This window comes from Amblyraja radiata, chromosome 10 (assembly GCF_010909765.2).
Source record: "Amblyraja radiata isolate CabotCenter1 chromosome 10, sAmbRad1.1.pri, whole genome shotgun sequence".
Classification (NCBI taxonomy): domain Eukaryota; kingdom Metazoa; phylum Chordata; class Chondrichthyes; order Rajiformes; family Rajidae; genus Amblyraja; species Amblyraja radiata.
Window position 1 is genome coordinate 23,284,000 of NC_045965.1, and position 17,381 is coordinate 23,301,380.

General features: G+C 42.7%; 1 protein-coding gene across 1 annotated transcript in view; it reads right to left on the reverse strand.

The window, feature by feature from the left end:
• The window catches only part of xpr1 (xenotropic and polytropic retrovirus receptor 1), a 208,125-nt gene that overhangs the window by 163,924 nt on the left and 26,820 nt on the right, over positions 1–17,381 (reverse strand). The window contains exon 2 of the mRNA XM_033028353.1: positions 276–327. Within this exon, the coding sequence (XP_032884244.1) occupies positions 276–327 (52 nt within the window). The remainder of the gene's footprint in view (positions 1–275; positions 328–17,381) is intronic.

A 17,381-nucleotide genomic window follows, 5' to 3' on the forward strand; every position in this document is an offset into this window, starting at 1 on the left:
CGCCAGGAAGTGACTGGGAAACAGTTTCCCCCTTACCCTACCCCCCTCCACCACATAGAAAAACTAAAGAAACCTCCAAAACATCATTTTAAAATAGACTAAAAATTAAAAAAGATAGGGAAACAGACAGACTGTAGGCAGAGGCTGCCATCAATGCAGCGTCCCTAGCGGACACATACACACACACACACATATATATATATATTTAACACCATGTAGTCAATAGTAATGAGGTCCATCTCTACTAATTGTTAAAATTATATGAAAATCATCACCTTCTAAAGACGGTGCTTGGTCTTGGGCTGCATACAGCATCTCTTTGAAAGCCTGCAAAGTGAAACAAAAATAAATTATCTGCTATAAATGTAAACAAACATTATTGAAAATCTAAATTTAATAAATGTTACAATATACATCATACCAATGACATCTAAACAAGGACAGTTTAACATCTCTTTAATTCCTCTGTAGTGAATTATGTCTGGAAATTCTTAATTAAACCGACTTTAAAAAATCAAATTTTATCCCAATCTTAGTCTGTGCAGACAGAGAAAGGCCAAATTGCATATGCTCGTTACTTAGACAGCAGTCAATGCCATTTGCATCATTACTGCTGTGCTTCAACAACAATAGACAATAGGTGCAGTAGTAGGCCATTCGGTCCAAGACAGCACCGCCATTCAATATGATAATGGCTGATCATCCACTATCAGTACCCCGTTCCTGCCTTCTTGCTATATACCCCAGACGCCGCTATCTTTAAAAGCTCTATCGAAAGGGCCTGTCCCACTTGGGCGTCATTTGCATGTAATTTACACAACAGCATTACGCGCGCATGGTGCGTGGTGATGTAGGCAATGACGCGCGGTCACGAGCGGCGCCCCAGGATTTTGGGATGTACAAAATCTTTGCGCACCATCTGCGTGACGCGCAAATGACGCAAAAGTGGGACGGGCACTTAACTCTCTCTTGAGAGTATCCAGAGAATTGACCTCCACTGCCTTCTGAAGCAGAGAATTCCACAGATTCACAACTCTCTGGGTGAAAACGTTTTTCCTCATCTCCATTCTAAATGGCCTACCCCTTATTCTTGAGCTGTGGCCCCTGGTTCTGGATTCGACTAACATAGGAAACATGTTTCCTGCCTCTAGCGTGTCCAATCCCTTAATAATCTTTCAATAAGATCCCTCTCATCCTTCTAAATTCCCAGCCGCTCCATTCTATCAACATATGACAGTACCGCCATCCCGGGAATTAACCTTGTGAACCTACGCTGCACTCCCTCAAAAGCAAGAATGTCCTTCCTCGAATTTGGAGACCAAAACTGCACACAATACTCCAGGTGTGGTCTCATTAAGGCCCTGTACAACTGCAGAAGGACCTCTTTGCTCCTATACTCAACACCTCGTGTTATGAAAGCCAACATGCCATTAGCTTTCTTCACTGCCTGCTATACCTGCATGATTGCTTTCAATAACTGATGAACAAGGACCCCCCAGGTCTCGTTGTACTTCCCCTTTTCCCAACTTGACACCATTCAGATAATAATCTGCCTTCCTGTTTTTGCCACGAAAGTGGATAACCTCACATTTATCCAGATTAAACTGCATCTGCCATCCATCTGCTCACTCACCCAACCTGTCCAAGTCACCCTGCATCCTCATAGCATCCTCCTCACAGTTCACACCACCACCCAGCTTTGTGTAATCTGCAAATTTGCTAATGTTACTTTTAATCCCTTCTTCTAAATCATTAAAATGTTGTAAACAGCTGCGGTCCCAGCACCGATCCTTGAGGTACCCCACCAGTCACTGCCTGCAATTCTGAAAGGGACCCGTTAATCCCTACTCCTTGTTTCCTGTCTGCTGACCAATTTTCTATCCATGTCAGCACCTTACCCCCAATACCATGTGTGCTAATTTTGCCCACTAATCTCCTATGTGGGACCCTATCAAATGCTTTCTGAAAGTCCAGGTACTACATCCACTGGCTCCCCCTTGTCCATTCTCCTAGTTACATCCTCAAAAAATTCCAGAAAATTAGACAAGCATGATTTCACCTAAATCCATGCTGACTCAGACCGATCCTCTTACTGCTATGCACATGAAGAGCTTTGGCCTCTAACACTGGAAGAGGTTTTTATCGTGGGACGGGCTGTCTTTCTCTGAGCCTACTGATAGGTTCAAAGGTCTTTTATTATCACGAATACCAATTAAGGTACATTGATATTCGATTTAGGAAGTTTGGTAGTGGAAATGTTGTGCTACAATTATATTCCTTGTTAATATATTATCCCCACATCTGGTCCTTTCCTCACTCATAATGTATCACCAGTCTCTGCTGATATCCCCCTGCGTAGATCTTTCCTTATCCAATGGCCTGCTATGCCAGCTCTTACATCTAACACCATAACTCCCTCTTGAATTTCCCCCTCTAAGCCCTCTAATGGGCTCACAACTCAGTTATTTCCCCAATCATACTTTGCCCTCCCCCCCGCAATCTGCTTCAGTCTTACCAAAAATATCTTGGCCCTTCCTAGCTGAAAATCTCTTTTCATCTGATCAGAGTTGATCTCATCCTCCCACTTCAACAGTTTGAATCATAAGGAGATTATGAGTATACTGAAGGACCGTGTTGGGGAACTGGAGAAGCAAGTGGATGACCTCCGGTTCGTCCGAGAAACGGAGTCGTTCCTCGACAAGTCCTACAGTAAGATTGTTACACCTAAGGTACTGGAAAAGAGAAGGTGGGAGACCGTGAGAAAGGGAGGGAAGCATGGAATGCCAACGTCCCCGGGTGTTGTACCTCTTGTGAACAGGTTCACCTACTTAGAAGCTGTCGGGACAGAAGACGTGTTTGCACTGAGCGGCGGACTGGCTTGCGATGCGAATAGGGCTGTTGAGCCAAAACCAAAAAGGCCTAAGGCAGGCAACGCCATTGTAGTGGGAGACTCCATTGTGAGAGGTACGGACAGGGGTTTCTGCGGCAACAGACGGGATGCGAGGATGGTGTGCTGCCTTCCTGGTGCCCGGATCCAGGATATCACGGACAGAGTGCAGAAAATCCTCAAGGGCGAAGGTGAACATCCGGAAGTGGTAGTGCATGTCGGCACAAACGATGTCGGAAAGAAGGGGATGAATATTCTGCAGCGTGACTTTAGAGAGCTCGGAAAAATGCTGAAAAGCAGGACCTCCAGGATTGTTATCTCCGGTTTGCTTCCAGTTCCTCGTGCTGGCGAGAGCAGGAACAGGGAGATACGGGACCTGAACATGTGGCTGAGGAACTGGTGCACGGGGCAGGGATTTAGATTCTTAGATCACTGGGATCTGTTTTGGGGTAAGGGGGAACTGTACAAAAGGGACGGATTGCATCTTAACATGTGTGGGACCAGCATTCTGGCAGGCAGGTTTGCCACTGCTACACGGGTGGTTTTAAACTGAATAAGGGGGGTGGGGTGTCAAATGGGATAGTGGAGGATGGAGTTAAAGGGAAAGGGTTTCTTAAATGTGTGAGCGTAGAGACAGAGGGGTGTAAAATGACGGTAGAAGCAATAGGTAGCAAGGTGAAAAGTAAAAGTGGCAGGCCGGCAAATCCAGGGCAAAAATCAAAAAGGGCCACTTTTCAGCATAATAGTATAAGGGGTAAGAATGTTGTAAAAACAAGCCTGAAGGCTTTGTGTCTCAATGCAAGGAGCATTCGTAATAAGGTGGATGAGTTGAATGTGCAGATAGCTATTAATGACTATGATATAGTTGGGATCACGGAGACATGGCTCCAGGGTGACCAAGGCTGGGAGCTGAACATCCAGGGATATTCAATATTCAGGAGGGATAGACAGAAAGGGAAAGGAGGTGGGGTAGCATTGCTGGTAAGAGAGCAGATTAACGCAATAGAAAGGAAGGACATTAGCTTTGAGGATGTGGAATTGATATGGGTAGAGCTGCGAAACACTAAGGGGTAGAAAACGCTAGTGGGAGTTGTGGACAGGCCACCTAACAGTAGTAGTGGAGTTGGGGATGGCATCAAACAGGAAATTAGAAATGCGTGCAACAAAGGTAAAACAGTTATAATGGGTGACTTCAATCTACATATAGATTGGGTGAATCAAATTGGCAAGGGTGCTGAGGAAGAGGGTTTCTTGGAATGTATGCGGGATAGTTTTCTAAACCAACATGTAGAGGAACCAACGAGAGAGCAGGCTATTCTAGACTGGGTATTGAGTAATGAGGAAGGGTTAGTTAGCAGTCTTGTTGTGCGTGGGCCCTTGGGCAAGAGTGACCATAATATGGTTGAGTTCTTCATTAGGATGGAGAGTGACATCGTTAATTCAGAAACAAGGGTCCTGAACTTAAAGAAAGGTAACTTTGAGGGTATGAGACGTGAATTGGCCAAGATAGACTGGCGATTGATTCTTAATGGGTTGACGGTAGATATGCAATGGAAGGCATTTAAAGACTACATGGATGAACTACAACAATTGTTCATCCCAGTTTGGCAAAAAAATAAATCAGGGAAGGTAGTGCATCCGTGGATAACAAGGGAAATCAGGGATAGTATCAAAACAAAAGATGAAGCGTACAAATTAGCCAGAAAAAGCAGCCTACCAGAGGACTGGGAGAAATTCAGAGACCAGCAGAGGAGGACAAATGGCTTAATTAGGAAAGGGAAAATAGATACTGAAAGAAAACTGGCAGGGAACATAAAAACTGACTGTAAAAGCTTTTATAGATATGTGAAGCGAAAAAGATTAGTTAAAACAAATGTAGGTCCGTTGCAGTCAGAAACGAGTGAATTGATCATGGGGAACAAGGACATGGCAGGCCAATTGAATAACTACTTTGGTTCTGTCTTCACTAAGGAAGACATAAATAATCTGCCGGAAATAGCAGGGGACCGGGGGTCAAATGAGATGGAGGAACTGAGGGAAATCCAGGTTAACCGGGAAGTGGTGTTAGGTAAATTAAATGGATTAAAGGCCGATAAATCCCCAGGGCCAGATAGGCTGCATCCCAGAGTACTTAAGGAAGTAGCCCCAGAAATAGTGGATGCATTAGTGATAATTTTTCAAAACTCTTTAGATTCTGGAGTAGTTCCTGAGGATTGGAGGGTAGCTAATGTAACACCACTTTTTTAAAAGGGAGGGAGAGAGAAAACGGGGAATTACAGACCAGTTAGTCTAACGTCGGTAGTGGGGAAACTGCTAGAATCAGTTATTAAAGATGGGATAGCAGCACATTTGGAAAGTGGTGAAAATATTGGACAAAGTCAGCATGGATTTATGAAGGGTAAATAATGTCTGATGAATCTTATAGAATTTTTCGAGGATGTAACTAGTAGAGTGGATAAGGGAGAACCAGTGGATGTGTTATATCTGGACTTTCAGAAGGCTTTCGACAAGGTCCCACATAAGAGATTAGTATACAAACTTAAAGCACACGGTATTGGGGGTTCAGTATTGATGTGGATAGAGAACTGGTTGGCAGACAGGAAGCAAAGAGTAGGAGTAAACGGGTCCTTTTCACAATGGCAGGCAGTGACTAGTGAGGTACCGCAAGGCTCAGTTCTGGGACCCTAGCTATTTACGATATATATTAATGATTTGGACGAGGGAATTGAATGCAACATCTCCAAGTTTGCGGATGACACGAAGCTGGGGGGCAGTGTTAGCTGTGAGGAGGATGCTAGGAGGCTGCAAGGTGACTTGGATAGGCTGGGTGAGTGGGCAAATGCATGGCAGATGCAGTATAATGTGGATAAATGTGAGGTTATCCACTTTGGTGGTAAAAACAGGAAAGTAGATTATTATCTGAATGGTGGTCGATTAGGAAAGGGGGAGATGCAACGAGACCTGGGTGTCATGGTACACCAGTCATTAAAAGTAGGCTTGCAGGTGCAGCAGGCAGTGAAGAAGGCGAATGGTATGTTAGCATTCATAGCAAAAGGATTTGAGTATAGGAGCAGGGAGGTTCTACTGCAGTTGTACAGGGTCTTGGTGAGACCACACCTGGAGTATTGCGTACAGTTTTGGTCTTCTAATCTGAGGAAAGACATTCTTGCCATAGAGGGAGTACAGAGAAGGTTCACCAGAATGATTCCTGGGATGTCAGGATTTTCATATGAAGAAAGACTGGATAGACTCGGTTTGTACTCGCTAGAATTTAGAAGATTGAGGGGGGATCTTATAGAAACTTACAAAATTCTTAAGGGGTTGGTCAGGCTAGATGCAGGAAGATTGTTCCCGATGTTGGGGAAGTCCAGAACAAGGGGTCACAGTTTAAGGATAAGGGGGAAATATTTTAGGACCGAGATGAGGAAAACTTTTTTCACACAGAGAGTGGTGAATCTCTGGAATTCTCTGCCGCAGAAGGTAGTTGAGGCCAGTTCATTGGCTATATTTAAGAGGGAGTTAGATGTGGCCCTTGTGGCTAAAGGGATCAGGGGGTATGGAGAGAAGGCAGGTACAGGATACTGAGTTGAATGATCAGCCATGATCATATTGAATGGCGGTGCAGGCTCGAAGGGCCGAATGGCCTACTCCTGCACCTATTTTCTATGTTTCTATGAGTATGAAATGGCATAAGAAAGGTTTTATATGTGAATATGCATGAAAACACTGGTCAGCATGTGGGTTAGAATAGGGCCATCTCAAGAGCTTCCAACAATATAGCAGATGGCTTTATTCCTATTGCATTTCTATGTAAATGTCAGAAATGTCCAAATTCATTGCTAGTCTATAGTGACATAGCTGATCTCAACTAATAGCTCTGTCTCACGGTGCGAGTCAACCCACAAGTGATCCCGAGTGAAAGAAAAAAATCAAACTCGTGGTTGTCTACGAGATTCCAAGTTTATGTTCACGAGTTTAAACGACTTCCCACGTGCATGTCTAAGTTTGCAGTTTACTTCTCATTTCTGCGATGTACCAAGTTCCTCTCCCGAGTTACCAAGTTCCTCTCCCGAGTTACTCGAGCCAACAACGACTACCGGCGTGTGGAAAAATCATCACATGGTAAAAATTATGTCATGCAGTTTTTTTTCACTCTAAAAAGCCTCCCATGTTTAAATTTCTTAGGGTTACGGAATCAAGGGATATGGGAAGAAAGCAGATACGGGGTACTGATTTTGGATGATCAGCCATGATCATATTGAATGGCAATGCTGGCTCGAAGGGCCAAATGGCCTACTCCTGCATCTATTTGCTGTGTTTATACCTTTTAAATGTTTTGACATGCGTTTCAGGATTCCAGCATCTGTCTTTTCCAATATCCCTTTCCCTGTATTTCTCTTGGGCTCTTCCTTTCTTTCCCCGACTCCTATCTCCTCCATCTGCCAGTCCATCTGAGTGTAGATATGAAGTTCTTCTTGGCTGTCTACCTGAAGGACTGTCACCTTCCCCCGATGTGTCGGTGAGTGGTCGAATGGGGCTCAGGTGGGAAATTGATGTGAATGCGGGCAGAAATGAGTTTGAGGTGAATGAGTGTTTGACGGCTGGCTCAGTGGTGCCGAAGGGCCTGTTTCCGCCCTTTGGGACATTTTCACCAGGTGTGTGCGCTGCCATAGGCGAAGCTTCGCTATTTGTAAAGGTTTCTTGTCTAATGTACTTTTTTTAACTCACTGAACCCGAGTTTTGGGATTTTTCAATATATAGGCTGACGGTCAGTGCATTTCTCACCCCTGTTTATTCATCGCTCGGCAGACTGTATTTTTCGGGGATCTCGCCTCACACCTGTATCATTGGCCACGTTATCATATCCTACACTGTTTTATCCGTGACTGCGGATGGTAGCGAACGACCCCAAAGGATATTCCCCTTCGTGTTGGCAAAGTTTTGCAATTGGTTTATTTTTCACATAAAGGCGATTTATTTTTAAGAGTGGGTGTGGATCATTTCATTTTCAAATAATCTTATTCAAACAAGAGATGGACACAAAAATCTGAAGTAACTCAGCGGGTCAGATGGCATCTCTGGAGAAAATGAATAGGCGACGCTTCGAGTCGAGACTTTTTTTCAGCGATGCTGCATGACCCGCTGAGCTACTCCAGCTTTTTGTGCCTGTCTTTGGTGTAAACCACCATCTGCAGTTCCTTCCTGCACTTATTCAAACAGGAATACATTCACTCACCTTTTTTTCTCTGGCCAGCTGCCGAGTTAACTCAACGGGTCACGCAACATTTCTGGATAAAAGGAATCGGTGACGTTTGAAGGAAGGAAGTTTGGAAGGAAGGAATTGCAGATGCTAGTTTAAACCAAAGATAGACACAAAATGCTCGAGTAACTCCACGGGTTAGGCAAGATCTCTTGAGAAAAGCAGTAGGCGACGTTTCGGGACGGGACCCTTCTTCAGGCTAAGACCCAGTCTGAAGAATGATCTCGACCCGAAACATCACCTATTTCGTTTCTCCAGTGATGCTGCCTGACCAGCTGAGTTAGTCCATCATTTTGTGTCTATCTTTGGTTTAAACTAGTATCTGCAATTCCTTCCTACAAACATTTAGAGCAGTTGGTTTCAAGAAACAATCCTTCCAAAATTGCTCAAACTTGTTGCATTTGCCTCTTTAACTTGAGATGAATCACATTAAGATTGCATCTGAGAAAGGCTTAACTCGCTTTCCAAAGAAAACCAGGACGACTCAATGAAGCTGCATCAACTCAACATTGTCCTGCATTGAATGTTTGGTTTGATTGAGCTGCATCACGAAAACTGATCCGTGCCTTTCCCTTGGAGTTAGTAATACTAAAAGCCATGCTGTACTAAGGCAACGGGTGTCCATTTGAACTCCATTTGTTCAAGGTCTGGCATCAATCATTGGAAGGCATTACTCACTGAAAATGAATTGTTAGATCACTGTAAAATTTACGTCCACGAGTTCCGACGTTCCCGCTACGTTAATTCTACGTGATTATCACGAGTTTGATTTGTTTTTAACTCGGGATCACTCGTGGGTGGACTTGCACCGTGAGACAGGGGTTTAACTGGTAAAATTGATGCAAGTAAAGATCAAAAATCAACCAGTTCAAACTGCTATTCTATGTCCCCTGTAGGAAAGTACATTTAGGTCACTGGGTGACAGTAACGATGCTTGCGTGTGTTATTTCCTGTGGTCTAAGAACCTGCTGACATTGCCAAGTCTGCATGTGATGTTGGTAGCAGCCATAAAACCATGTACATCAAGATTCATAGCCTTTTGAATTTAATGGAAGTAAATACGAAATGTTGTCTTAAACAGCAATGGGATAACATCATTTTGAAAGCAAGGTAATATAATATAAATGCTTTGGTGTATATAATCAAAATCAAATGAATGATTTTCATCAAAAGCATGCAAGAATGAAAAAAATATTTTGGTTTAAAGGAACAACTGACAAATGTCATTATATTTCTCTCAAATAAAAAAGTTCATTAATATTTTCTCAAAACCTAAGGAAAATAACTGAGCAATGATTTGTTTTAAACATCATTTTCACTATGCTTTGCACTGTCATAGATAGTTTTTGACCAAAAGGGATTTTTGATGAGGTCCTACACCAAGACAGTGTCCTGATGTATGCATATGTTCACTGACACTGTTGGATAGAGGAACAAACTTGATGACAGAATAGGAAGATAGCAAATAATAACGTACTTTTTGCAGTACCTACAAACAAAGTAAGTTTGCAAAATATACATTTTAAGTCAAATGAATTCAGAATGAGAATTTCATTCGGAGATGGCTTCAAGAATTAACATGCTATCTTCACTTTCATCCACATCATAACTTCACTTTCATCCACATCATTTCCTTTGAGATCCTATCATCACAGAAGTCAGTCTCCAAACAATTAAATTTACTCCACGTGATACATAGAAACGGCTGAGACCAAAGGCCAGGGACGAGGACACATTACTGCTATAGCATTGAAGACACTAGCTCCTGAACTAGCTGCACCTCTGGTCAAGCTGTTCCAGAACAGTTACAGTTCAGGCATATACCAGAAAATGTGTAGAAATTCACGAAGTACGTTCCAATCACAAAACAAGGATAAATCATATTTAGTTAATTACTGCTCAATGAATCTATTATCAATCATTGTCAATGTCATTAAGAGGCACTTAGTCATCTATATCCTCATGGATTTTGCCAGAGCTATTGTATTCCTCTAGATCTCATCATAACCTGAGGCCACATGGGTGCAAAGAAACAATAATTTAGCAGTGAAATAGGAGTGACTACCCTTAATCCTGGAGTGTGAATCGTCATTAGACACGGGCGATATTCCTGAAGACTGGACCGTGGTTAACAAGGACAGCAATGAAAAATCTGGGAACTATAGATCAGTAAGTCCAACATCCATGCGAGGAAAGTTACTGGTGAAGATTATGGAGTAACACAGCAGGTCAGGCAGCATCGCTTTCTGTTGCGAGATAACATTTGGATAGGCGACATTTCGGTTCAGGTCACTTTTTCAGTGCAGGGTCCCGACCCGAAACATCACCGATCCATGTTCCCCAAGGATGCTGTCTGACCTGCTCCATCATTTTGAGTCTTTCCAAGGTCAAGAAGTTGAATGGATTATCCTTCCTCCAATTTCTTTTTTCGCTCTGACTATATTAGTTTTATTCACGGTTATTTTGAAATTCAGGTGCTGCAAATCTAAAATAGAAAACAGCAATACTGAAAATATTCAGCCGCTCAGAGCGCATCTGTAGTAGGAGAAAAAAAACTTAAGCTTCAAACTGAAATGTTAACTTTATTTCTCTTTATATAAATGTAGCCCATCCTGCTGAATATTTCTAGAATGTTCTGCTTGTATTTGAAGGTTGATGAGGTTAACTATTTTATGTAATCTACGTGACACAGCCCCATAAGGCCAGTTGGTTGAAAAAGTAAAAGACCAAAGGATCCAAGCAGGAGTGGCAAATTGGATATAAAATTGGCTCAGTGACAAGAAGCAAATCAATAGGTGATTGTGTGTCCAGAAGGCTGTTGTCAGTGGGGTTCCACAGGGCTCATAATTCATTCCTTTGCTTTTGGCATTTTTTGTTGATGGTTGACATTCACAATGCCCTCCATAATGTTTGGGACAATGACCCATCATTTATTTATTTGCCTCTGTACTCCACAATTTGAGATTTGTAAAAGAAAAAAAAATCACATGTGGTTAAAGTGCACATTGTCAAATTTTAATAAAGGCCATTTTATACATTTGGGTTTCACCATGTAGAAATCACATGGGCAGGCTATGTATAAACACAGCTGTAATTTCTACATGGTGAAACCAAAATGTATAAAAAATACCTTTTAATAAAATCTGACAATGTGCACATTAACCACATGTGATTTTTTTTTCTATTACAAATCGCAAATTGTAGAGTACAGAGGCAAATAAATAAATGACGGGTCTTTGTTCCAAACATTATGGAGGGCACTGTAAATGTAATGGTATGACGAAATTTGCTGATGAAACAAATAATAGCTTAATGGTTGATAGCAAGAAGGAAAGCATTAGATTGCAGAAAGTTATAGATAATCTGAATAGTTTTGCCAAAATGTGGCAAAAAAGTAATCCAGAGATGGGTGAGATAATAAATTTAGGGAGGTGCAACAAGGCCAAGAAATATCCAATAAACGGAAGGTTATTGAGCGATGTGGTCCGTCAGAGAGATTTTGAATTACACATCCATATGTCTTAAAGGTCAATGAGGTGATTAAAGATATTTGGAATATCCACCAAGGCACTGACGGAACACCAGGGCACTGCCAGATTACTGCATACAGAATACTGCATAATAGTCGCCATCTGACATGAAAAGATGTGATTGCACCGCAGAGAAGAAAATGCAGAGGAAAGTTTTTTAGGACGTTGCTAGAACTTGAAAATTGCAGCTATGAGCAAAGATTAGACAAGTTGTTTGCTTTTGAACAAAGAAAGATGAAGGAAGATATAATTGAGATATATTAAAATTTGAATTATTTTCTCAAAATAAACTTTATTCAGAATAAAGAATATAAAGAATAAAGAGAGTCTTTGCCCCGCAATGTTCAGCAGCACAAACATCCTAGACTGCGGTCCTCCTGCTCAGCCTTGGCGTTGGCTGCATCATGCTTTAGTGAACCCCTCAGCACGTACTCCTGCAGTGTGGGATGAGCCAAGTCGTCAACATTTCCTGACGGACAATTCAAATTAGAAATGCTTAAACAAAGTAAATAGAAAAGGGGGAGGCACAGATTTGTAGTAATTGGTAGAGGGAAGATGATGAATGTTTAATTTCATCCAGAGCATGGTATATATATATATATATATATATATATATTTTCTCATTTACTATATACCATATTCCCCGGCAATGAAGACGCAACCCCCCATTTTGAGCTGATAATTTTTGAAAAAAGGCTGGCAGGACATAGAATTTCAACACGCTCAAAAAAATGATAATAATAATAAAAGAAAATAAAGAAGGTGACAATTCAATTTACCCAAGGCTTCCAGATCTCCTCCATTCTGAATGACTGAATGGATGAGGGGTGGAGGGTGACGGCAGGTGGAGAGATAGTGGGAAAAACGGGAGCACACCGTGTGGAAGTTAAAAGATTTAAACTTTACAAAATGGATTCAGCCAAAACTAAGACAAGCTGTCACCTTCTCCTATTAAATTGCAAAGCCAGCAAAAAGCTCATCCATGCTCTCAGTACACTAACAAGGCTAACAAAATGTTGATGTAATAATGGATGGGATTTATATAGCGCCTTTCTAATACTCAAGGCGCTTTACATCGCATTATTCATTCACTCCTCAGTCACACTCGGTGGTGGTAAGCTACTTCTGTAGCCACAGCTGCCCTGGGGCAGACTGACGGAAGCGTGGCTGCCAATCTGCGCCTACGGCCCCTCTGACCACCACCAATCACTCACACACATTCACACACAGGCAAAGGTGGGTGAAGTGTCTTGCCCAAGGACACAACGACAGTATGCACTCCAAGCGGGATTCGAACCGGCTACCTACCGGTTGCCAGCCGAACACTTAGCCCATTGTGCCATTGCGCCTTTTCCAATAATATAAGTGAGATAACAAGTACAGCTTCATGAATGCCTCCTCTATAATATAAACATTTAGAGGAGGTTCAGACTCTTGGCACTAACACTTGCTCTATAAGATTATATTATGCGTCATTAGTAGAAAAAAACAAAATGCTTGTTCTGCAGGAAAATAGCCTTCTCATATAACCATATATGGCTAACCCTTCCTCTGTCAGAAGAACCTGTCTAGACGCTGTCAATCTTACGGAACTGTCAATCTTAAGAAGCAAGAGGCTGTACTATGCTCTGTAGATAAGGTATTGCTGAATCGATGATTATTGGAGTATAAAAACATGTACTTAATCACTGTCCCTTTGTGTGGGGATAAGAACTCTGTATAGTGTGTAATCTACACACTGCAAGAGTCCTACCACACCCGCCTGGCAAAATAAAGATTGTACTGCTTGATCACTGATTTTATTTGTGTTTTTGTCTGTTTAAGAACACTGAACCACAACAACCGGGACAAGTTGAATCAGTTGTGATCTTATTGAATGACAATACTAGTTCAAGGGACCAATTGAGGTTACTCACGCTGACACAGGAGTAAGCTACACCACCCGCTGTCCTGTTATCCATCGCCCGCTGACGCACTCTGCTCTTTGATCTTTGCACTTGAGCTGGTCCCCTCACTGTTCGGTCTCCGAGCCAGGTCAAATCAGATATAACGAGAATTTCAAAACTAATACCAACATGCTTTTGTGAGCGACTATTGACAGGGCAGCAGGATTCTTATTTTCTCTGTTATTCTCACTTGACCAACAACCTCCACATGCCTCCAAAGCATGTCCCCATGCAAATTTACATTGAAAGACATGGCAGTGAATTCCATGCAGTGTCACCTGGCGCAGCAAGTGAAGCCATGTCCTGCTCCCGGCGACAGTCGGAATTTAAGGATTTGCGGGAAGCGGCTGACATGATCGAGGCCGGCGAGCGGCAGGAGAGAGATGATCAGACGGAGAGCACTGCCAGAGGTGAGCGTGCCGACAGAAGGCGCCGAGGTGGCGGCCGGTTCCGGTGTCTGGTCCCGGCGGCCGCTCGCAGCCACCCGAGTTACTTCCCTGCCCGGCCACAATGCGGTGGCTCTGCACCCGGAACACCTTGGCAGCAGTGAGTCAGTGAGTTACTAGCATGATCCTCGACCCCCTCCTTCTCAACGCTCCTACCCGTACTGACCCGGGCCAGATTCCCCACACGCTGTGAAAGGAACTCGCCCCCCCCCCCAGCGGCACTGTCCTTTTACAGCCGCTTCCCACATTACAGCCGCTTCCCATCAGCTGACAGCAATGAGGGTTAGACATGGCTATCCCTCAGTACAGCAACATCGTTCTTGTCTATCTCTCTTGGCTAACAACATAACCTTCGGCCTCCAAGGCGCAGGTAGATTTTCGTGCCTTATATTTGGGTAAAAAATAGCGCCAGAAAATACGGTAGTTTATACGGTAGGTACTATCTTTATATTTTCTGTGGTGCTGCTGCAAGTAAGAATCTCATTGTTCTGTCTGATCCATCCATCCATCCATTTTTCCATCCATCCATCCGTCCATCCAAAGTCTCGTCTTGTTTCCATGTGTGTATCTGTGTGATGGTATTTTTGCAAAAATGGTACACGGTAGTGCTAAAAGCTTTGCAAACCTTACTCAGCTTTTTCCCGTCGTCGATCTAATCAAGTTTCCTTCAGATTTTTTATAACTGACTGAGTGAGACTTTTTTAGTAGCTACCAGTGATGATGTCACAATGGCATCTGTCAGTCCTCCAATCACAATGGGATCTCATTTACATACGCTGCCGTGAACATTCCGCCAGCCGAAAATGACATCACAATGGGATCTCAGCTGCCACTCCCCACAGCATACTCCCCCCTGCCCAACCCCCACTCCCCACAGGCCACTCCCCACAGAAATTTGAGAGACAGAATTTTGGCGATGCCCCACTCTGGCATTGGTGGCCCAATCATTGAGCAGCAGCATCACCATAGCAAAATCACGTTGGAAGGATTTATTGGCTCCATGGAGCGCCAACGCCGAGTCCATTCATTGGCTCTGGGAAGCGCGACCCCCCCCCCCCCATGTGTGAAGGATTGATTGGCCCAGGGAGCTCCGACGGGTTGCCTTTGGGGACCAGGCCTCCTGTGGGTGTATGGGTGAGTGCTGGAATATTGCATTGACGGAATGGGTGAGTAGTGGAAACGGGTGGCATTGGGGGAACGGGTGAATGGTGAATTATTGTGTTGGGGGACGGGGCTCAACAGATCCCACTTGGTCTAGTATATACTATTAAAAAGTCTCGTCTTGTTTCTGTGTGTGTGTGTGTGTGTGTGTGTATGTGTGTGTGTGTGTGTGTGTGTGTGTGTGTGTGTGTGTGTGTGTGTGTGATTGTATGTACGCCAAAATGGTGCACGGTAGCTTAAATATTTGCAGAACCTTACTCAGCTTTTTCCCGTTGTCGATCTTGTCAAGTTTCCTTCAGACTTGATGTTATATTTCACAAGTTATTGATATTTAAAGGTTTAAAAAAGCCAACTTTCAGATAATAGCTGACTGTGAGAGTGAGACTTTTCTGGCAGCTTCCAATGAATAAAACTCGTGGAATTCACCTCCTGAGAGGATAGAAAGTCAAAACCCCTCAAAATATTGAAAAAGTGCATTAATGTGTACTTGAAGGGCTACAGACCTATTTTGGAAGATGGAATTAGATTTGTTTTTCCCCCCCATATGGTACAGACACAATTGGCCAAATAGAGATTTGTTCCGTAAATTCTCAATGCACGGAAGTTTGATTGCAATGAATGTCACGAGCCACAGGTAAATATGTTTCAATCCAATACTTTTTGCTACAGTTTTATATCTTTATTTGTCAATATTACTGTCTATTTCATTCTCCTAACTTTCCAATTTACTGCAAGTTCCACTTCAAAAGCCACTGCCAACAATGTAGCAACTGCCAAGTGTGTGGGCAACTGCCAAGACTCGCTTTGTTCATTCAATGCCTACTACACAATACAGCCCATTAAAAATCTAAAACAAGTGGAAATATTTAACTCTATTGTAAACCACGGATAATTTGGTGGGTGCCTGGAATACACACATCCATTTGAATTTTCTCCACTCATAAAACATTCTTGACTTTTCACTGAAAACAACTGCCTCTTCTAAAATCAATCATTTTGCTCAGTAAGACTGCTTTCCAAAAATGGCACAAAGCTTGGAGAATTGATTCCAATTTATTCCAAATTCTCCAATGAATCTCATATTTATTTTATTTAAATATTGAGATACGTACAGACAGACGATTAGTTAAACTTTTAAAGCACATGGGAAATGTGTATTCAAACTAATAATTTCAGAGCAAAAGGTTAATTAATATGAGCAACATCAATTTACAATGAAGAATATATATTGACATAATTTGTGCTTAATTAACTAGTCTACTTAAAAAAACGCAATGGATAGAGGTCTTTTTTGGATGGCGCAATATGATATACAATGTCCTGACAAGAAGCTTCATGCACACTATTACTTACATGGTAGACTATAACAGTCATGCTATCAAACAGAGATGAGTTCTGCCTCACAAAGTGACACATGAAGTGGGAGGTTTGGTGGGAAGGAAGTGGAGTCACAGTCCTGGTTAGTTGAATAGTTCTTCAATTTATATAATTGCCATTTACAGTGCCTGTGACTTTCACAGTGATTATGAGATGAAGAACACACAATCCATCTCTTGGATGTGATTTTAATTCATGGCCCTGCTTGCTCTCCAAGGTGAATGCAAAAGATCCTACCGTTCTGCCACCCTGGAGAACATATATCAGTCCACAGCATCACTTAAGAAAATATTTGTTACTATCTCAGTGCTGTTTTCTGAGTCTTTATTGGCTGCAACATCGCCTATATTATAAAAGTTACAACTTCACAAAATGTAATTCGCTGCAGACTGCTTTGGGATAATCTAAGTTTCTAAAACATGCTATAACCATGTTTCAGAAATGTATCATGTGAACATTAAAACAATGTTTTGAGAACATTGTTTTAATGTTCTCCGGTTTGTCTTATGTGGGGGGAGGGGGAGGGGATCGGGGGAATTTTTTTTTCCAGGTTCTTACCTTGCCGGAGATGTGATTAATTTTCGGATCGCATTTTCCGGGCGCTCTGCAGCCTTCCATCGATGGAGCTGGAGGCCTCCTCGGACTGTCGTGAGCCCCACCGCGAGCCTCACGACTTAACATTGGAGCTGATCCCTTGCCTGGGATCGCTCCAACCGCGGCCTGCGGACATTAACATCAAGACCTCGCAGTCTCAGGAGAGGCCGAGTCGGGAAG